This window comes from Tinamus guttatus, unplaced genomic scaffold (genome assembly GCF_059628265.1).
Source record: "Tinamus guttatus ecotype Peru unplaced genomic scaffold, ASM5962826v1 Tinamus_guttatus_pri_ptg000240l, whole genome shotgun sequence".
Lineage (NCBI taxonomy): Eukaryota > Metazoa > Chordata > Aves > Tinamiformes > Tinamidae > Tinamus > Tinamus guttatus.
The window spans coordinates 4,007,882-4,031,368 of record NW_028288774.1 but is presented as its reverse complement, the minus strand read 5'-3'; the positions used below and the strand labels follow the sequence as shown (position 1 = coordinate 4,031,368).

The 23,487-nt window shown below is 40.6% G+C and overlaps 1 protein-coding gene across 1 annotated transcript in view; it reads left to right on the top strand.

Moving 5' to 3' along the window:
- Positions 1 to 7,736: 7,736 nt before the first annotated feature.
- CD44 (CD44 molecule (IN blood group)) overlaps positions 7,737 to 23,487 on the top strand; it is a 54,524-nt gene continuing 38,773 nt past the window's right edge. The window contains exon 1 of the mRNA XM_088525773.1: positions 7,737 to 8,002. Coding sequence (XP_088381899.1) covers positions 7,939 to 8,002 — 64 coding nt within the window. The 5' untranslated portion in view covers positions 7,737 to 7,938. The remainder of the gene's footprint in view (positions 8,003 to 23,487) is intronic.

Below are 23,487 nucleotides of genomic sequence, written 5' to 3'. Positions count from 1 at the left end.
TGAGACTTGAGGTACAATGGACAGCAGAGGAAAAGCAGACTCTTGCTGGTTCTCATATCTATTTGTGCATCATTGAATTTGCTCTCATATATTTTTGAAATTCTGATGATTCAGATGCGGATCGTTTCTTGTAAATTCAGTGCATGTTGGTTGAAACTTTAACATCTCAAGGAGTCTTAATAGCTTTCTAGATTTGACTTGTTCAAAATACTGTTCAGACATGACCTGCTTAATCCTTCCAGCACTTCAATAAAACAGTTAGCATATGTAAGTAGTATTTTCAGAAGTGAACAAATAACATAATACTTTATTTATTACTAGTTGTACTTTTCTACAAATTAAAAGTTTGTGAATGCACAGCAAATAGTTTAGACATGCAATATTTGGAAGTACCTTCTAAATTCCTTAGCACTTTTTTTTCTTGATGGACCACAAATGACTGAAAACTCCAATATGCAAACTCAAAATAGCTATACAGGAATGGTAGCAATGATAATGCATGGTGTGTTATTTGTTGAGCAGACCAATATAGTGCAAATTTTGTGATTTACAATTGCATAAAACATTGAATTTCTTTCTTTTTTTTTCTTTTTTTTTTTTCTGATGTAGAATTTCTCTCCTGTAAATCTCCTGCTGGTAGACCATGTCAGCTCAAATGTCTCTCAAAGTCACCCTGCAGATTGCAACCACGACTGCACACAAGCACTTTTTCAGAATCACACCAAAGGTAATGTTTTCATTCTTTGTTCTTTACTTGGCCGTGCCTAGACTCTCTATAGGTGGAACTGAGACAGAAGGATATGGCTGACCCTGGTACTCAGACTGGGAATGGTAATATATCCTCTGGTTCTCTGTTTAGGCCACTGTGGCAGGGTCTTACAGCCACTTCCACTTAATGGATGGATAATATGGAAGTCCAAAATTAAAAGCCAAGCTACAATATGTTATTGCCACGCAACAGTACTAAGTGCTTCTTGAATGCCGCTGTGTTACTTTAGTTATCTATTGAAAAAGATAAGATTCATAGTATCACTAACTCTTATTAACTGTGTTGTTATATTCCAAAGAAGTGATAATTTCCATTTCTAAAATATTGGCATTCAGTATTGTTTAAGCCAAGTCATTGAACTGCAGAATCGATGTGTGTTCTAGCATGACAATTTCCATTTCTAATATTAATTCACTATTATATATTGTTCCACATTCATCTCTCCCCATATCTATTCCTCTACCAGAAATGCAGACGATGTGAAAATGTGCAAAATCAAAGTTTCCCCTCTAAGCAGTTTTATAAAATCTATTTTCTATGCCTCTCTTCCTGTCTTGTGCAGAACCCTGCCTGCAGATATACCCAGAGTTATAGTCTTTTGCTTATCTAGGTAGAGAGCAATTTCCCCCAGAAGTCATTGTTTATTTTCCTTGACAATTCCCACATAAATTGTGCAGAGCTTGAAATGAACAATATTTTCCTAACTGCCACTTCTACACACCCAGAAGCAAACTGGGGGGTTTCTTATTCCTTGCATATTCCTCATCCAGGTAGCTGCTCCTAAAGCCCTTTTGGACCTGAGGCAGCTCTTCAAGCTCCCTGTGTTCCAGTTGGGCATGGGGAAGCAGCTGTGCTGGCTCTGGTGGGGTTTGCACAGGTGGAAAGGATTAACTCTTGGTAAACACGCTGCTGCTGTTGCACCAGGAGGAGCCAGGTCTATTCTGTATTGGCTATATTTACCCTACAGGACTATATAGTCCTGTTTAAATGTCCAGAGGTGGGGACACAATAGTTGCTGCTGGTGTTTGTAGGTCCAGGGAGGTAAAAGGAGTCCTTCTGGGGGGAGAAGCGGCTGTTTCTGCAGAGAGAGCCGCGCGCAGCGCGCAACGTACGTAGTGCGTTCCACCCAACAGGTTTAGCGGTGCCCGGCGCAGCCTCCTCGCCCTGCTCGCTGCCCGGCGTGTGCTCGCCTGCACCCTCCTTCCCAGAGCCGCGCTGCAACTTGCTATTATCTCCTGCTCTGGAAACAAACAGGCCCATTACAGTCTAAAATTAGGACGTTTTCCTTCCCTTCCACCTTTCACAGGGGTCATAAACTGCTTGAGAGTGAGACTGCTGACGTTCAGTGTTTCTGTTTATGTATAGACCAGGTCTGCTTTTAGTGTTCTTTGAAGCTGCAAAGGAGAGGCTTGACTAGTCCTTTCTTTACTGCTATGTTTAGGGCATAGCAGCCCTAATGCAGCCTAAATGCGGCTATATTATATGTGGCTATGACAAGGCTGGCACAAACAGACACTTTGTGGATAGAAGTTGTTCGATGGATGAACCCAAATAGACTTTTTTTTTTTTTTTTTTCCTCTTCCCCCTCTTGCCTTCTTTAGCTAGATAGGAGAATGGGTGATCGGGGCTATAAATCTGATGTAATCCCTATCCTTATATACATACAGCAAAAAGTGTAACACATTATGCAACGTAATCATAATATAGATACTGGAAATAAACACATTTCACAACTGTCTTGATTCAAAAAGGAGCAGAAAGCTTCCTTTGACTTTAAAGGAATATGAGTCCAATATAGGAAGGAAATACAGGTCCATATAGAAAGGAATGTAGGTCCAATATGACGCATCAGAGCCCCCAGGAATTTTTCTGTAGGTGCAATTAACAGTTTGCTTATGCAAATGTTAAGTGTTTCCTGAGTAGCAGGAGTGAATGTTTGCATTTTGTAATGCTCATCTGCTCTTCTGCATCTTTACATGTTTGACTTTATTATTACAACACACCGTGGAGTAGATGAGAAAATGCAGGAGATTAAATAAAGGAAGAAATGAGTGGAGATGAAAGAGAGAAAGGGAGGTGGAAGAAGTCAAGAAGCAGAATCAAAAGGAAGACAATAGGAAGAGAGAGAAGAGTGAGAGGGAAGAGAAACACAGAAGACCCAATAAAAACCTGATTTACCTATTGGTAAACTGCAAATGAAAGTCATGAAAGCAGAAAAACCAAAAGATTAGCACAAAGATGGCAGCTCAGGCTCTGGTGTATAGGCTTCCAGGTACTTACACCACAGTGTGTGCTGAGAAGGCAAACAGGGAAGAAGGCAGGAGAGATACTTTCTTAGTGGGTGGTTTCAGTGTATCTCCCCCCCCCCCTTTTTTTTTTTCCCTTCAGGTCCCTTTGTCCTGCTTCCCATGCCAAGCCTGGTACACAGCTGCTCTGGGCTCTGTTAGTCACTAATGCACCCGATATGTCTGCGCCGTGTGCTTGGTCACTGGCTTTTGGGTTGCAGCTGCTCTGCTCTGTGCAGGCTCCCTGCCCCATCCCGGGTAGTGCTGTAAGAAAACTAAATGGATGTGCATGTATATGGTGTGAAAATTATGACTGGCACGGCAATTTCCTATCAGTGCTCTGCTACAGGGCACATGGGCCTGCCAGGGAACAAATGCTTTGGGCTGCTCACTAGGAATAAGAAAGTTGATGGGGCCACGTGTCCTGCATCAGAAGGGGACTTTGCTGCATAGAGTTTCTTATAGCATATTGGAATGAATCTGACTGCAAAGGATTTTTTTAACTGTGTTAGTTTAGCAAGTTGTTTAGGGATCTGGGGCAAACCAGTAAAACGGGCTGAGAATCCGTGCGGTAGTTGCCAATCTGGGTTGCTGCCCTTTCCAGAAGTAAACAACTAGGAGCCATTGTACATCCTCCCAGCGCTCTGCAGGACACAGGCTCTAAATTACGGCTGGGAACAAAAGGTTGATGGGAGAAGAACCGGGTGCCCAACTTCCCAAGGAGTGCTTTGCCCTCCAGCCAGCAGAGCAGCTTTTCTGGCTCCAGCCAGCACAGACTCTTCTTAGGGTTTCCCATCAGCAATTAGGGCCCGCGAAAAGTGCGCAGGACAGGATTTGCTACGCTGCAGCATTTATGAACGTTTCCGTCACAAAATCTGGTTTCAGGTTTGGTCATGAAAATTAAATCCAGTCTGGACTATAGCAAACAAGACTACAGTCTAGGGACACAGGATAAAATTTGATTAAAATACCATATCTTATTGAGATTGCAATTCTATGCCTATAAAATCTTCCTCCTTCCCTGAAACTGTCATACAGTCTCCCAAACCATCTCTAGTTACACAGAATGCACACTGTGGCTATCAGCATTACCTAAGGAAACATGTGCTTTGTATTTTCACTGAGGTTGTTCTACAACTCCACATAAACAACTCAGAATTAAAAAAAAAAAAAAAAAGAAAAAAAGATGTTCTGAGAAGGATTTTTTATTATAATATTTATATTTCTGTTGGAAAAAAATAAAGTTTTTTTTTTTAAATAGGAATCACATATTTCCAAGTAGTTGTTTTTGGGGAAGGGGGAAAAAAAGCAGTTTTGACAAAATTCCACTCTTCTCCCTGCCTTGAACATTGATTACATTTGATAATGAAACCATTCTCCATTGATGATTTTTTTTATCCTAATTTTAGATACATTCACTGGTCTGTACATACAATAAAATCCACACAAGCATACATACTTTTGACTCAGCTAGTTCAGAATTTCATCCTCTAAGGGAATCCCAGCAAAAATATCTATATTGCTGTGAGCCACGTAAATTGCTTTACTAGGGCTCCAACACATGAACTCCCTAATAGGATTTTTATCAAAATTAATTGGTGTTGGCTGGAGTTCACATATATGATTTTATCACATATGAGATATTTTGGTGCTCATATACTAACATTACACCATCACAGATTCTGTATCTGCTGTATCAGAGGCTTCATGAAAAATCATTCTAAAAATGATGCTTTTTTAACATTCTAGTTGTATTATTTTATTCTATTATGAAAATCAAGTTCTTTTAGTTTCATCTGTTAGTTGATATTGCCACCCATTTAATTGCTATTGCAAAGGGAGTAAGTAAATTCCCAAAGCTTTAACATTTAACTATACTACCTGTATTGATAACCATGAGAGCAAACCCACAATGGGAATGAACCAATGGGCTCAACTTAAAATGGGGTTCTGTTGTATTTTCTTTGCTAAAGACTTACTTTCGAATGTGTTTCTATATCTTAAGATTATCTTAAGATAAAAGAAAAGTTAGTTACATACTCTTCATATACACACAAACATGATATCCCTCTCCCACAGCTGTACGCATCTTTTGACTAAATTTTCTAGGTAGCATCAGGCACATCCCCAAGGCTAAAGCTGTACTACTGTCTACCTTGGGCTGCCATATTTTAGGGAAGAAATTCTGAGTTTGGGTGGGAAAGAAGGAAATACTTTTGTGTCAGCTTTTTTATTTACTTGGGTAAATAAATGGGTACAAGTTGAAACACAGGAAGTTCCACCTCCATATGAGGAAGAACTTCTTTACTGTGAGGGTGACAGAGCCCTGGAACAGGCTGCCCAGAGAGGTTGTGGAGTCTCCTTCTCTGGAGATCTTCCAAACCCGCCTGGATGCCGCCCTGTGCCACGTGCTCTAGGTGACCCTGCTGGAGTTGGACCAGATGATCTCTAGAGATCCCTTCCAACCTCAGCTATCCTGTGATTCTGTGATACTTTTTTTCAAAGGAATCTCTTTGAAGTGCCCGATAGATGGGAATGTTACTATATGTCCCCAGCTACCAAGGCAGGTGGCACATGAAATGGGTGGCAAACTGACAGGTTCTATACATACAATTCACTACTTGGGTCTGTGGCTTGTCACACAAAGTGGCACACTATGATGGATTACTTTTCTCGAGTACCTCTGTCTCTCTTGCACGGGCACTATCCATGCACCTCCTCCAAACATTCCTCCTGTCTGTACAACTTTCTAGGACACACGAACAATAGAAATATTTTCCAACCAGTCTCCACCCCACTCTGGAATCCCCCCGAAAGAGAAGTGGTGAAATGTTCATGATGCATATTAAATTATATTCAGTACTGAGAAAACAACCTATTCATAATCTGCTGCCTTAAGGGCTGTAATATGGGAGCTTTAGACCATAGAGTGAATAGGAATTCCCACTCCTGGTAAAGTTAGACTTTTGCCTCTGTAACACTTGTGTACCTCCTTGAAATGGCTGATATTCCTATTTACCTATGTCAAACAGATTTCCATTTTCATTTCATTTAATTCTGAATACAGGATTTTGTATTCCTCATTTTTTGTTTGTTCATCAAAAAAGCCATAATCGAAGTTATCTATATTTTAATTAAATATTCCATTCTCTTCTTTCTTATGTGGGAGTGAATTTTAAGAGTAATTTAGCAACTGAAGAAAATGATATGCTTTGTAAACTCACAGTAAGTATTAACTGTGTACCAGCTTCTTAAAATCTAGCCTCTAGGTTTTATTCATATACTTATATACCTCAAAAGCTATGCTTTAAAAGTGCAGGAATACACTGAACTATTTCTTTTGCTGTACTATAAACAGCAAGTCATATATATAGATTTTTTTTCTTTGCTCTTAAAACCCTTTGTTTCAAAAGAAAAACTAACATTCACCAAATAAGACAGGTTTAATCTATATAGTCAAAGTTTTAAGCTTCTTAATAAAAAGATCCCCTGTGTTTTAAGGAAAGATTTTCACTTTAACCTTGTCCCATCAGATATCCTAACCTGTAGGAAGAGCCTGTTAGGACCTGTTGCTAAAAATGTGGCTGACTGAGGAAAGGATAACCAGCCATCTTTAAGACAAAAGTTAAAGAAAAGCCAAAGCCCTGAAATCCCCATTGTGTAGAGTTCTTGTGGCTGGGAGAACCTGTCAGTACTTTTCCCTTGTTTGTGTTAAAAGAGATTAAAAATTAATGAAAAAAATCTTTAAGGGGGGAGGGCCGACACAATGGTAATATGATATAGCGCTTTTCCTTTCCATGCTGCTGGGCGAAACTGGAAGCAGGGCATTACTGACTGTCAATCATCGCCACGCGTTGGCTGCTAAAGGTGAAATGTAAAAAGCTTGGTGATCCCTGACCAACCCCTAATTCCAGCTCACACAAACCAGCGCCGTAATTCCAGGGCTCAGGAGAGGCTGGGTGATGAGAAATCCCCGTAGGCTCTCAACCCGCCTACCTTCCCCTGCCCTGCGCGGGCTCTGAGGTTCTCACCAGGGATTTTGCGTGGCATCTTCTGTTAGCTCCAGACTCGCACAAACTTATAGACACGTGGTCTTCAGGAGCTTGTCTGAACATACACTGGTTTATGTTCTCCTGCTTCTTCATCTGGGGAATTAGGAATAAAAACTCCTTCTGCCCTAGTTACCCCAGTGTTACTGCTGGCACTGGCATCAGCCATTGCTTTCCCTAGAGCAGCCTATGCAGAGAAGTCAAGGGCTGAATGAGCTGTGGAGACTGAACTACCTTGACTTACCTACCTCCAGATTTGAGGAGAAAAAAAAAAAAGAAATGTTAGAAAGGGTCATTGCAGAGCAGAACTTTTGCTTAAATATAGGTATAGGATTAAATAAGCAAAGTACTTTTGGGAAGCATTCAGGCGCTTGTAGATGCTTTGCCGGGTTTCAGAACGTGTGGTGCTTTCTGTTTGCCTGTTTTGTAAGGAGATTTTAAAATGTGGGAATGGGAACTGATCAGAAAGGCTCAGAAGGACTGAGACTCTAACTCAGGCGAGGTTACACAGATTTTCCTGCGAGCGCCTTGGATGCAATGCTTGTGTGAGTGGAAGAGGCTCGGTGCCTCTTTAAAGCTCGCATGCGTCTGCCCCGCCGCGAGTAGCAGCCTCCCCCTCCTTTCTTCGCTGCTCAGTCACTTTTGTTGCAATATGGGTGTGACTTTTGATGGAGCTTCCCCCTCCCAGTTATGTCATTACTTCAGTTCCTTTGAATCAGAATAAAAAGTGCAGCAAACTTCAGGCTCATTGACTGCAGACTTAACAGGCACCGCCACTCCTCTCTGCATCTTGCAAGGATCTCTGTTTTTTTGCAAAAACAATTCTGAGACAAAAATGACCAAGTTCTTCTGGGCAACTTTTGGATTATGTTTGCTGAAGCTTTGTCTAACAGACACACGTAAGTTTTGTATGAATTAAAACTCTTACGATTGCTTATAAGCTTGTGCCTCAGACAGCAGCAGCAGCAGCTATTCAACCAAACAGTTAACAGCTTCCTCGCGTCTATCTTTGTGTAGTTTTATGATTTGTTCAGAGTTATCAGAGATACTTTAGAACTACAACCTTGGCTGTACAATCAAGCAAAGCTGTGAATTGCCTGTAAAGGGCAATTCCAGATCTATAAAATGTGGATTGTGGATCATTAAAGCTAAGCTTAAACTAAGAACAGAAGTGCATTAGAGAATTTAGAATAGCTCTGGAAAATCTCAGTTCAGCGATGTGAGTGCTGTTGTGTGTATAGTTTGCTCTCCTGGCTCTGTTTTAGAGAGCAGAGAAAAGGGAGGGTGGGGAAAGGCTCCCCCCTCGCTCCCGCGTGCAATAACTGTATTCTTGGGTTCACATGGGCTGAACTAGCAGCTAATACATACCAGGTTTGGATATGGCCATGCTGAGCAGAAACAAAACTGCTGTGATCCATGACTGAAATTTGGAGAGCTTTTATGCCAGGCATGCCTGCTTCTGACTTCTTCAAGTTTTCGGGAGGTCGACTGCTAATACTTTGAACCAAAGGGTTTAGAAGCAGCCACAGGATTCAGTTGTTCATCAACGAGCTTTCTGCAGTTCAGTTATCTACTTCAAATATTTGTATTTAAAAATGAAAGGTGTTAATGGGGGGCGGGAAATAAAACCCGTACGTCCAAAATGACCAATGGCTCGTGCAGTGTGACATGGTGCAGGCGCTGCAGGGTTGGGGAAAACAGGACCGCTTTTAACAAACTCGCGTTGCAGCAGCTGCTGCCTTGGGGCACTTTGTGGTCGGGGGTAACAATTATCCCTCCACGTTATTTTTCCACTTGCAGTTCCAGGAGTCGACTAGAAAACATTTTTCATCGCAATTGTCACCCAAGGGCTCTGTGCATTGCGCATGTGTACGATAAACATACAGGGGTTGGTGGGCTCAGCAGCCAGGACTTCTGTGCCGGTGCCAGTCCCGCGGAGCTGGGAAGGGGTGTGTCGGGAGGAGCACATCCGTGCTCCGCGCTTCCCTGCGGAATGGGCTCGCAGGGATGCCCACAGGCTCTGGCTAAAACAGCTCTATGGATAAAGAGAAAGACGGGGGGACTGTAGGCACATAAAGTATATGAGAGATGTGTTTAAAACTTTGGCATAGTCTGTGTACTGCATGAGGTTTATAACCATTTGCTTAGCACTTGCTTAAATTCTTTTTTTTTTTTTTTTTTGAGTTGAAGGAAGTGTCCTAAAAAAGGCAAGGTCTACTCTGGGATAATACATTTTTACAGTAAGACATAAAAAGAAAACCTCATAATCTAGTCCTCAACACAGTTACAAAAAACATGTCAAGCTTATGCCCCACAGGGAAGTTTCTTTAATGGCTTAGCCAGGTATTAGATTAGAGCTGCAATATATTTCAGTTGGTATGTGGTACATTCCAGCATGACTTTGTAGTCAGTAACGACTTCAAAACAGTGGCTGATGGCGGTTTTATTTTCTTTCTTAAATGAATAAGTTTACTGTGCATCGCAGCACACTGACCATTTCTTTTGGAACATACGTTGCTTGAAGAGCAAAATTCAGATCTGTTTCTGAATTTTGATTCTTTGGTAACAGAATTTGGTAAAAGCAGAAGGTTCTGGATTTGTTGTTAATGTGATTTCTAGATCTGGTCCTTCCTGTAGCAAGCTACTGAAAAGAATGATTAATTTAGACTGTCCTGAGTTCTATGCTGCTGTGGCCACACTATTGCTGGTATCTGAGTGCAGGATACTCATGCTATTGACATATGTTTTGGTGCTTAAAGGATCTGGATGACATTTCAGAGATTAAGAAAAATACAGATGCTGACATTTTACTTAATGGGGTTTCTGAGGGAGATAAATATAAGGAAGAAAGCTTAAAAATATATAAAAGAGGGAGGATGGGTCCATGGCATCACCACGAGATATTAGGTGTGAAGAAGGCCACTATAGCTATCAGTCAGTTACAGAGGAGGGGGCTTTTCTGCCTTTCAGCTTATATATCCGTCATGTCAATTTGTAAATAAAGCAGCTTGAAGAAGCTCTTTGTGCTAGTTTATTTTCACATAGTTCTCACAGTGTGTATTTTGGCTATTTGCCCAAAGCTGTAAAGCAACTAGACTTTATTAAAGTTCAGTTGAACTGCCGTCATCATTCAATGGAAAGCTTATATATCTGCCCTTGGACTGCTCTCCCAGACAGAGCCAACAAATCGTGGCAGAGGATGACAGTCCTTGGATAAATATTTCCTGCTGCTTGGGTCACTGGTGTTCCCCACGGAACGGCAGCATTACCTTGCAAACAGGAAGGCCTCCGAGGGAGGCCTAATGGGGAAATGCAGCATCCGAGAAGTGAAGTAAAACTTTTTAAACTAAGTGCTTTTAAAACCACTGGTAGTTCTAGTCAAGGTTAAATTAAATGTTCCCCTTCATGTGTCTCCTTCCAAAACTGTTCCCATAACTGTTACAGACCAGGGCTGGGAGGCAGCATTGAAGCTGCAGTTGTTTAACTACCACTTACACATATGTTCAGTTCTACCACAGCAAGAAGCAGCCAGAAGGATAAGGTGACCTGAGATGATGGTAGACAAGTATATACCACAAGTGTAAGAAGGAATAACAAGAGGTAGCAGCAGTCAATATATAGTAGGAGCAGAGCCTATAGATATGTGAAAGGTGAGGAAAAAAAGTGCATGAGCTTGGTGAACATGCTGGAGGAAAAAGAAGATGGGAGCCCTGTGGGATACGGGTAGATTAAAAAGCAGAAGGCAAAAACACAATGTGGCAATGTTGTTACTGGAAACGGAGAGAGCGGCTAGACAGTAGCGGTAATTAGGTTTGGAAATAGGTTGCTAAGAGATGTTGTTTTTATTAGATAAGCACCTTTAACGGACAGCTTGGGCATTGCCGTTTGGGCTACTGAGTAACAAGACGGAGTAGAAGATCTCTGGAAACTACTTTTTCTTTGATTAAAGTGTAATTTTTGTTCTGAATGTAATTGACCGGTGGTGGAATATGCTACAGAGAAGCTGGGGAAAAGAGATGTAGTGTTTCCTAAACCATGATATAGGAAGAAGAGATGACACCTTAGCCCAAGAATTTGAAAGTTCTTGGGAATTGTAGAGATGCTCTAACAAGGCTTCTCCATTTGCTTTCTCTTTTTCCTGCCTTACATTTCCATTTTGGATAAGACTAATGGATAAGTGTTGGAAAGTACAGTAAAGACAAGAGAAGACAATTCACAGGTTCCTAACATATGTATTCCTTTTTTTTTTTTTTTTTTGTAAAAACATTTTTTAAAGTTTTTTAAGAAGGGATCCTAAATGAGAGACCTAGAAAAGGTGTTCTACTAAAGTCTTCTCTGAAATTGCTTTTCTTAAGACCAAGACTAAATGCAATGATTGCCTGTGAACTGTGATTTCACAAAGAAGATAATTATGAAACAAACAGAACCAATCTTGGTGGCTTTAAAAATAATACAATGCCATACTAGCCTAATTCAAAACTCATAATATCATCAGCTGGTAACCTAGAGCATGCATTAATCAAATTTCACTTGTCAGTACTAAATTGAATTATTAGACTAAAAGTCTAGTTTAAGCTTCCAATTTAAGGTTAGCAAAGGCAGGGAAGTGAGGCAGAGGTTGGGGAGTTTGTCATCAGTACCTCTGATGACATACTCTACTAACTATGCCAAGGCTGATACTGGGTAAAACTCAGATCTTCAGCCCACTTGTTTATTCTTACTTCTACCTGTTAGGGATTTTTTGTGATACATCTTGTGGTTTGGATCATTTTGCATAGATTGTCAACAACCAATATTCGCAGGCAGCCATGTTGCAGCCTAGGCCAGAAGCTCACTGCCTGCTACAGCACAGTGTCTGTCACTCCCAGGAGGTAAAAACCATTTCAAATCCAGGCCCACAGACACTGCAGTTATCGGTGACCAGTATGGCTGCTCTTAATATCGTTGGCAGAGAAGATTGTGTCAGCTCTCAGCGTTTATCTGTTTCCTACCCATCAAATCACAGGCCTCTTTGCAGAGGCATCGGCAGTAGTATCAGTAGCAGCTGGCTGTGATTTTTCTCCCTGCTGCTGCTGCTGGAGCTGACCCCACCCAAGGCACGAAGGAGAAGTTCAGGGTATGAATGAATCTGCAGACACTAACGTGAAGCAGCACATGACACAGAGAGGGGGTTTCCTCGGAAAAGCTTTTCGGCCAGCCCGAAGGTTCAGCTAATTGCAATTTAAAGTTCAAACTGCTGTGACTGTTTCCTGGCTGATGAAGCCTGCAGTCCTTTCTGGAGTCTGTGCATGCAATTAAGAATGTAATTGAGCTCTCTTTTGTACACACTGGCTTCGGGACTTTCCAGTTCCTCTACGTGACAACACTGACTGTGTTTTCTAATGCAGTAATTTTATTTCTGTGCAGTAAGCTTCAACCCCCATGTCACAAGCAGAAAACAAGACTGAACGACGTTGAGGAGTAGTCTATAATTTTAACAATTACATACATGGGAGCTCAAGGAACCACACCAATTTGGGAAGGGAAGACCTGAATTTTACTTACATTTACAATTGGAAAAATACAGTAATTTTTTTTTCCTTTCCTCCTAGTGCTGACTGAACTACGCTCAGTAGTTGGAAGTTCTGAGACGTTGTGTTGTGTCTTTGGAAAATATATATATACATATATGTGTGTGTGTGTGTATCAGACATGCAGCAGCTGTGGTAAAACTTCCGTCTCTATTTCTGCTAGCGATACTGGTCCTAAAGCAACATGAGATGGTTGTAAAACAGGTTGCCAGGATACAAGTTGACAGCTGAGTAGGAAATGAATACTAAAACCAGTGATCCCCAACTACACAGTTAGTATCTGCCTTTGTAAATACGAGCATAGAGCTGTAACACACTGCTGCGACACAGGCTTGGCTGATGAGGTGCGTCTCACCATTGCCGTGGGCTGGAGCGGCCCAAGAGTGAAACAGGTTCTCAGAAGTATATTTCCCTAGGGGGCTCTTTTATTGTTATTTTTGCTAACAGATAGGTGCCTGTAAAGCTGCAGGGAGTGGCGTGTGTGGGCAGAGGCGATGAGCAGTTTCTCGCAGCGTTCCCATGCAGACGCGCGGTGGTGGCCCGGTGCAGGAGCCACGCAGCGCGCTGCACGCAGCTGTGGGCGGCTCGGCGCGGGCTGCAGGCAAAATGTTACTGCACCAGTTTAGGTGGCAACCTCGGAGGCAGCCAACCTGAGATGTATCTCAGTGCCGAGGAGGCTTATCCTGCTTGCCATAGACAGTAACATGGTGTTTGATGTTTACAGAGAGCATGCAGAGCTCACATGCCCGCTCAAAACACAGTCCAAGTAAGTTTGCATCTGCACTTTCCATAGCATGTAGTTGTGGTCGTTCAACAGTGCCTGAAGAATTACTCTAATGGTAATGAGTAGTATTTACCTATCCTTCATCTGCCAATGTGTATCTTACGGACAGATAAGAATCGGTATCCCTATCCTGGAGTGAGGAGATTAAGGAAGTGGTAGAGTAGGTCCACATTAAAGCTGGAGGCAGCCAGATCTTCCAGAGTCCATGCTCATGCTCTGGGGGAAGCCTCTGCGTGAGCAATACAAATGGTTACCTGGGCAGGTTATGGGAAAGTACTTTTTGCCAATTATTAATGAATCACGTTTCTTTATAATGAAGACACTGAGGGTGAGGCCTGAATTCATCTCCAGGTTTTGCTTTCACTAACTTCCCTATTCTTCTTCCTCCTACTTGGTTGGATGTCCTCTTTAATTTTCATATCCTTTCCCCTTTCCATCATTTACCCAGCCACGCAAGTGTAGAAAAAAGGTTCTTTTTCTAATGAGTCTTTGGATTTATAAATGCAGTGCTGGATTTATCATCTAGTGGTTCTAAATATTGCTTATGCCCAAATTTGACACATAGGAACACTTTAAACATATGAATAATATATATTCTATTGAAATCAATGTATTCAGTATCAGTCTTATAAAATCGGGTTTTTTTTCCTTGTCTCTCTGGAAATTCCATTCTGTTTCACTGTGTGATATCTACAAAAATGCCGAAGATTGGCAGCTATTTTCTTATTCGGGACTGATCTTATTTGTGATTAGGGAAATTGTTTTGCAAATGAGAACTGACCAGAATCTTTAATGCTACTGTGATACTGAACGCTTCTTTTGATTCAAGAACATCTAAAATGAATCTGATAATCAAAAGTAGAATGACATGTTCATTTTTGCCAGGTTTCTTTCCTGATTCAAGTGAGACTTCTAGTGATAATCAGTGTTTATCTACTTGAGATCAGTAGCATTTGGAGGTATTTGTAGAGAAAGATTTGATACCCAGGCAGAACTCAATGCTAAGAGATGTCAAATAACTTGCTCAAGGTGACCCGATGAGTTGGAAGAGCCCAGAATAGAAGCAGGGCCTCCAGCCCTAGCCTGAAGACTGGCCATCCGACCACATGGCCTCTTTTTCAGCTTGAAAGTCCAGAGAAGTTTCAAGTTGTCACTGTGCAGCAGCTGTGTGTATCCAGCTGGTAGCCAGCTGCATCTTTTAAATGTCTATGACTTCTCTTGAATAGCTTTGCTATTCTTCTTTACTGATTGATCAGTGCTAAAAAGAGTTGATACAATGACTTTATAGTCAGCTGATGGTTTTTTCTGCCATTTCCTTCCCCCTTTTTTTCCCCATTAGTCCATGGCCATCTCTCTGTGGCTTGCGATTGAAGCATTTGGTAGCCTCGCATCAGTCAGTGTCCCTGATAGACAGTTAAATCCAGTGTATGCAGTAAAATTTTAACTCAGCAACCTAATCATCTGTAAGCAAAATGAAATATAGACACCAAGTTTTCCTAAGAGCCAGGCCTCAGGGAAAACTAGAAAGACAAGAAGATTCTCCTGTTTATGTTTTGTTGATTTCCTTTTGATTTCAGCCTCCTGTGCTGACAAGTCTGACTTGTTGCCATTGTGTTCAACATTACACCAATAGAGCAGGAACAGTGACTTCAGAAGAGTAGCTCTGATAAAAAATATCACCTTCTCCTGCAATAGCAAGTGTCATTTTGCATTCTTGGGTGGAGCAAAAGCACAAAACTCCTCTAGCACAAAAAACACGTTTTGCTTGAAATTTCATATTGAGCTACCAAACTCTAAAAACTGTATTTCTAAGAATGTAATGCACCCGTTTTATAGCCTAGAGAATGAATACATCTTCCAAAGTTCAAGCTCGGCCAAAATGCAGTGTTCCCATCTCAAAATATCCTTTAGCACCGTAAGTGTTTTAACTGCACATCAACAGAGATGTCTGAGATATACTTCTTCCAGCTGTCATCTCCTGGATCTTCATGGTGTCAGAGAAGAAAAATATAGGTTCTTCTTGAAAAAGAATTTGAAGTCTTATGCTCTGCCAATGAAATGGGTCATAGCCTGATGAAATTTTGTTCTTTGTGGTTATTCTTTTTCTTGCGTTACGTGAGGTTTATGTGTTACAATATTTGGTCTGGAAGGGGTAACTGAGAAGTCAGTGATTTTGCTGTGAGTTCACAGAGTAAACAGAGGGAAATGGGGAAAGTGGGGGAAGTAAGTCACCCAGCAGGTTAGACGCAGTTAGAAAACATTGTAACGGTTAGAACGTTTTCTCCTAAACCCGCTCTGGTGCTCCATCAACAAGGTCAGTGCCTCTGTGCTTGAATTTCAGAGAAAAGCAATGATTTCATTGAGAGCTATTTCAACTGAAATAAGAGTTATTATTAATCATAAGAAAAAAGCCTTTCGGCAAACATTCTTCTCTTGGTGCGCAAGTGAACAGCAGTGCAGAGGACCAGAGTCTTCTCTAGGATGCTGGTCCCTTAAAAACTCAGGTTAGCACAGGGTCCCAGAAACTCCTCAATTACTAGCTGTTAAGAAATCTGTCATTAAACCTGGCTGTGCAACACTTACTTCAGTTGGGCAATCTATGTGAGAAAATACTCTTGCCTGTGCTTCTCTATGAGCAACAGCTAAGTATTTCCTTAATTTTTGAAACACCTATGCAATCCAATGTTTGCAGACCAGTGCTGAATTTATTAACAGTACCAGTCAGATATTTTACCTAACTTTATTGCTCATACTCCGATTGCTCAGGTCATATCATTTTATCAGCATAACTAGTCACAATCATATTACTGTTGACTCACAGGAAATTCAGGCACAGAAACTGCAAGAGAGCATACTAACATTTTTTTTTTCCCCTGAGAAAACCCTCATGTGATACAAATAAATCCATAAACAGTGATAACCATAGAAACACATTCATATGCTAATACGAGCCTGTCATTTGCTTTTTGTCACCCTAGTTAGGTATCTGGAGTTTCTTACTAGGTGCTCAATGTAGCCCATCCTTTCAGAACACATAGATTTAAGAGTCAGGTGAATTAGCCAATTTTCAGGCATTGCTATGGTAAGGTGCATCTAAGACACTTGGAGGCTGCTCTGGGAGGAGTGGGATCTATTTACAATGCCAGGTTGCAGATCCTCTGGGTGAGGGGTTTCATTCTGCATCAGCTGTTTCTGCAGTTCCTGAGGGAGATTGCTGCTTTCTGTAAAGAACTTCCCTTTTTACTTTGTGCAAGAACGTCATCTTGTCACTTCTGTGTTCAGAGCCTTCTACTGCTTTCCTTTCCAGCTCTGATGTAAGCTTCCTGGTCTCGGTCCATCCTTTGTAGTGTATATAGAACACTGATAATTATCATCGGGTGGTCACATGAGATCACTTGTTTCGACTACTGTATTTACTGACACCTTCAGTGAATTTTGCTTCAAGGATCCAAGCAGTTTTCATTGGAAAAAAAAAACCTTCTGGTGCATTATCAATAAGAAATTACTATTTTTCTAGGAATTACTCTTTATGACGATTGCTCATGCCTGATTTTCTACTTGATTTGGCTCTTTCTAACTGTGATCAGATTTCATAGTACTTTCTGGTGCCAAAAAGCACACATTAACTAAACTGAGGCCTGTTACTGTATCTAGTCACTTATTCAATCACTGCTTTACTTATGTATAAAAGAATCAGCTCTATCTCATTCAAATAAAAGATTACAAACATCACAGCTTGTAACCCAACCGTTTCTGAGTTGTTATATTCAAGCAATAGTGCATTGCCCTCATGTATCTTCAGTCTCTGTTGGGCATGTATTCGTGCCTTGGTGTTTCCTGGGTTATTATGGAAAAGAGCAAACTGTTATCAGCCCACTCTCTGCCTCCAAAAATGCAGTAGCTTGTACACACAACTCGATATGCAACTCATTTTTTCTTACCTTACATTATTGTCTGGGAATTAAGCTTTTTTGAGGCCTTGAACTGTTTTCATAATCTGTTCCTCAGAGAATGCTCTCTTGCTTCCAAGACTGCTTCTTTATTTTCTCTCTTATGTTCAGCATTTCGGATCTCTTCAAGTCATATCATTTGGAAGGTCCTGTGAATAGTAATAGCTATGCAGCACAGTTAGCAGAACTTTATTCAAATTCCCCTAATGCCATGAGGGCAGAGTTTCAACGTATCATCACCAAGCCAGGCAGCTTCTTTTTCAGACAAATCGAGGCTAGTAAATAGTTCCCTTCAGTTTTCATTCACGATACAGTTATCATTCAGCATATTCAGCTAATATCCACATGCCTCAATTACATATTTGGGGTAGTCCCTGCCATTAGAAGCCAGTGTGCAAGGTCAGGTTATCATAAACAGCCTTTGAGAGCTATCAATAACCGCAAGTCTGTGACCCAGTACGAAACCAATAATAACAAACCGCCAATGTGTGGTGGTTTAAATAGCCAGCCTGCTGGCTATAACAAACCACATGAAAATAATATGATACATTGAAAAAAATGATTAGAAATTAGTCAATCAACAGATGTGGCAGCCTTGATCATCCCACTTGAAAAATATGCATGGATAAAGGATAATATACAGAAAAAAATGGATGAGAAGGAAGGGTTTTTAAGTGATTTTTTTTAAAGCTCTTAAGGAGTGAAACACTGTGGGAGGAATATTCCAATGCCTTCCTTTTCTCTCTCTCTCTCTTTTTTTTTTTTTTTTTTTAGTTGGGTTATGTAGATGGTTGGCCAAACTAATCCAATGTTTATTTTTAGGACTGTGCTTGTTCTACTGAACACAAACATCAGTGTTTATTCATTTTGCGTCTTGTCCAGATTTTGGATATGCAGACGATGCCAGAACTTACTCCGCTTTTTTTTTTTTTTTTTTGACATGTGAAAATCACAAATATTGGGAGTGCTGTTTTACCCCAACTGCTAAGTCATAAATATAAAAGGATTCTAGATTTAGATACACCTGAACTTCCAAAAAGTCCTGATTATCCAAACTGTCTACTTAAGTCCAACACATGCAAAGTTACATCTATATTTTTAATCTGAGAAATCCTGCTGAATTTAATATTAATTATTAAATCATTAAATCACTCATTAAATTAGAGATTTTAGTTCTACAGTTTGATGCTCCAACTCTTTCTTTCCCATATACAATGGACTACCAGACAATTTTTAAATTTTTTTAATGAATGCATATCTAAGAGCTATGTACCTGAAGATACAGAGCAAACAGTCATTCATCCTGGGTATTTTTTTTTCTTTTTTTTTTAACCAAGAAATAATTTTTTTTTCTATGTCATCTGAAAAATTGTTTCAAATAACACTTTATGCTATTAACTAGAATTCAAAATCTGTCTTTTAATTGGACTTGTTGGCTTTATGCTTGTTTTTTATTTGAATTTATTCAGGTTTCCCACGACTTCACAAAGCTAGAGCTTCAGTGCAAAAGTTGCCAGAGGACAATGAAATAACAATATAATAGTTTTTTACTCTTATAACTGTTTTAGAAGTAGATCTTCAATTGCTTTTACTAAGGAGATTGGCTGTAAACTGAATTAAAGAGATGAATCTTATCCAGGTTGTATCAGCAGGTCAGTAAGAGAGCAGGGGAGCCTACTGAGCAACACTCTCGCCTGTTTTCATCCCAAATGACTAAATAATTTACTTCCACATTCAGTCACTGAAGAGCAGACTCCAACTATTCACCACCTTCAGTTTCATGTACATTTCTTCACCTGGATTGCATGGAACTGATCCCAAAGGATTCTCTCCGCAATCCCCATTAGTCAGTCCTGGGGGCAAGACAACTGATAACGCAGCCTGAAGCCTTCCCGATACCGACGGTGACGATTGTGTTTTCGTCATCTCTGGGGGGCAAAGCTGACAGCTGTCTGATTCCAGGACTGTGGTTTCACTGCCTGCAGTGTTTCCAGCTGTGCCATGTTCTGATGCAGCCTGAAAGCTCCCATCCCTCTTTTGGGAGAAACTATTACAAAGAGAATAACATTCATGTCAGCAGTGAGGAAGTTTATTAGAAGTGATGACACTGTATAGGCTCACTCAGGATGTTTACCAGAGCAATAGTTGCCAAGCAGATAAAGCATGCTTAGAAGATGCATTAGCAGATTTTCTTTCTTCCTGCAGCAACTGCTGAGGAATGAAACACATTTCTTGTACCTCCTGCGTTTTTAGTGACTCTTTGCATGCTCAATGAAGTGCCTCTCGCCCTCTTAATAAAAATAAATGAGTAGTCAGGAAAGCTTCTGGATTGCGGCCTAATGTTTTTGCCTGTTAGCAAACACATACAGAGACAATGACTTTGGTGGCCAGTGAAAAGATTTGGTAAGAAAAACAATTTGTAGGAAAGTTAACTGCTTGAACTTTGTTCCACATCCTTTTTCCAGTGTGCACTTACAGGAGAAGAGGTTATATAGAGTCTAAAAATAGCACAGAAATGTAAGGAATAAGTATCATCATGTGGTGGAGAAAGGATATCCTTCTACTAGAGTGTGTCTAGTATTAGAGAGCCTTTAAAAAGCCAGGTGTGCTGAAACTACTTTTTCTTCTGTTGTTGATGTTGCTGATCAGCAATCTTTTTATGGATGTAGTTACAATTTTTCTTTCCCATGCAATTTTTAAAAGTTTAGAAACATTTTTGTAAGCCAAAGTGAAATGAGATCTGAAATATAAAAGCTTTTTACAGAAAAATTTTGGACTATGTCCCTTAAACCCATCTACTTTTATTGCAACCCTGTAAACATTTTAGTTTAACATCTTTTTAATGCCTCTATTTTAGCAGGCACTCCTTGCAGCATGCAGGTAAAGAAATAAATTAAATTTCAAAATGAATGGCAGTTTCAAACTCAAAAGCAAAGTTTTTGTTTTGTGAAAGTATACACAAGGGATACTTAGAAAAACAGGAGCTATTCCCACTTAATATGGAAGTTTATCTCCTAAAAATCACTTTAGCTTTCACAATTTGGCACTAACCCAATCAACTTATTTCATCTGACAACTCCCAATAATTTGTAAGTAAAGACTTTCCCTGCATGCCAGCTATTATCTGAAGAGACTTTTGTTTATTGAGTAGGTGGCTGATTTCCAGGCATGTTAAAATCTGATCTGTCGAGAATGGTGAGTCACAGGACCAGAATATCATCATTAGAGGAAAGGAAAACATCACCCAGACGCACTGAATCACTGCACACATTGCTTGGTCACGGGTACATTTGTTGAGAATGGTAAAGGACTGCACACTCACACACAGGCTTGCTTAACCCTCTTGGAGCCTGCAGAATTTGATTTCTAAATTTTGATCAGTACGTAGTCATCTCAGTTTAGACTCAGATTTTCCCAGTATGCCTTCCTTTCCCCATCCAGCCCTGAGGGATTCCCGAATAGGCGTGTTTTAATGATGTTGACACGTGTCTACTACCGGGATTGGGACTAATGAATCACTTTACATAACGGAGCTAACAGCTATCTGGTGGTTTTCGTCACTACTGACCTGGGCTTTAGTCCAACTTCTGACATAAAGGTGGAAGCCTCTGTATCCTATTACAGTTGGCTGAGCTCGGAATTTTTCTGGTGAATGGTTTTTACTATTATGCTCTAAAGAAAGAGAGGAATACTCAATAAATAGTAATGCCATCCAAATCAGTGTGTATCGTAGCATGTTATGTTGATGATTAGTAATTTTTGCATATTCCAGTTATCCCAGATGTGAAAATGGCAATAATTGCACTATCTTAGTATTTCTGCTGACAAAATGTTTTGACTTTTGAAATGTTTCATGAATGCATGTCACAGAAGATTTTGTATGCATGTAGAGGAAATGCAGTATGCATTTCCACTACTCAGGAGTGAAATATGTATTGTTATTTAGCCATGAAGTCATTTTTCTAAGAATTCTTGAAAGATAGAAACATTCACTGGAGATAGCTGAGAGCTGAGACCTGAAGTGCCCAAACATCAGGAAAAGCTAGGAATCATTTGGCCCAGTTTCTAGGTTTGGCAAGGGTTACCAGAGACCCTTTAAATAACTTTGAATCTGGTTCCAGAACATCACTTTTCTCTCATTCATCACTAACATGTTTTAAAACATGTGATAATATTACAAAGCTCGATAGCAATGCTAAGCCAGGTTTATGAGGAAGCATATTATCCATGTATATGTATCCGTGTATCCAGTCCCATGCCTGGGACTTAAAATCTGTTTTATCGTAAGAAAGAGCTTTACTCTAAATTTATTAACTAGAAGTAAAATCTAGATTACATTAAAGCAAACAGCGAATGAAAATTATCTGCACCTTCAAAACGCTAGTTCTGTTCCTGTTTTCAGGCCTCATTCATCACATCCTGGTTACCTATCAATCATCTTGAACCGCAAACCAAAAAGGAAAATCCCCACGAGAACAGCACACTGACACTTCCTGCTTTCCATGCAATGCGCAGTGCGGTTTTACCAAGAAGTCTGTTAACCTTGTGTCTGTGTACTCTTTTAACAGGCTTTCTGCAAAGTGGGGCAAAATCTTCCACTTTGGTTGCTTTGATGTATCTTTGCAGTTATTAAAATAAGGTGGTTTTGAATATGAGGCAGTATCCTCCTTGAAAATTAAACTGCTAGCTATTGTATCTTAAAAACAATGAGAAGCAGAGAGCAATACCTAACACGTTCATGGAGTAGATCGAAAATCTTTATGGAAAAGTGACTCCAATGGGAAGAGTTTGCCTGAGTCAGCAGTCCTCTTTATGAGCAAGGGTGGTAGAGCCAGGGGGGAAAGGGAGATTGCACCAGGCTTCTTACTGCTACAGCTTCCAACAAGTCTCTGCTGCTAATAATCTGAGTGCAAGTCATCCTTTCATGAAAGTACAGTGCTCTTTAGTCAGGCTCTGCTAATTATATCACACTAGAGTCTGGGGAGCAAAGCATCTGTGGAACTGGAAGCAGCAATTTTGCCTGAAGAGCTCTGATCCTGAAGCTGAGTAGGCAAATCTAGCAGCTGTGGGTGCAAGGTGTGAAGTTGAATCAAATGTATGTTCTCTTCACAAGATGTCACTGGTGACAGACAGGGTTAGATACAGGAAGAAGGGCGGTAGCAGAGGAGAGCTTGCCAAAGAAGAACAAGGAGCTGCTTTCTGAACACCTATGGAAGACAGAAAGCAGAAGGGCTGGGAGAGAGACAGAGTGCCAGTAATCCCCGGAAAGGCAGGGAGAAATGGCCCGTGTGAAAGTTAATGCCTTCCATGTTCATCATGCTGAAGGATGGCCCAAGGGCATTCCGTGGCTTTGCGTTGAGTCACCGAAGTCTCATGGTCTGGAGGAGATTAAAGATGATGACAGTTCAAGCATGCTTAGTTCTTTTTGGCCTTTTTAACTATTATTAAACAATATTGCCTTTCAGCTAGAGTGTATCACATGGATGTCAAGGAAACATTATGGCCCTGCCAACGCCTGCAGTCTGCCATCTATAAAAAGCAGGAAGCGTTTGGGTGCTGACTCTGTCTCCATTGTGAGTCCGCTTAGAATCAGACCCTTTGAAATGTCAAATAAGTTGTTTAGTACATGGTTGTGTGTTGCCCTGGCTGACAAAATGGGGAAAAGAAGTCTTTTACATAACTCTGTTGAAGCCAGCTGAGGTACGCTAGTAGAAAAAGCCAACCAAAAAGTAATGGATTCGAGTGTTCCTACACTGCTGGAAAAGAAGGAATCTGTGCCTAGATTTGGATCTGTTTCTGTTTGGATCTGCAGCTCTGTTTCTTCCGTATCTCCAAATTAGGTGACAGTCCTCAGTGCTTAAGAAAGAATTAAGGGTATCAGTATAGGTTAGACGCTGTCTCTAATTTGTGATAGGTTTTGTATCGATATGACTGGCAACCTTTTTGTTAAATCAATTACTAAGGGTTCATATGATCCGGAGATTAAAATATAGGACCTTAAATTATGAACTCCAATGTTCTGGTTTTGGGTTTTGTGGCTGACTGTATAGCTTAAGGCAATATGCACTGCAGCTGTAATT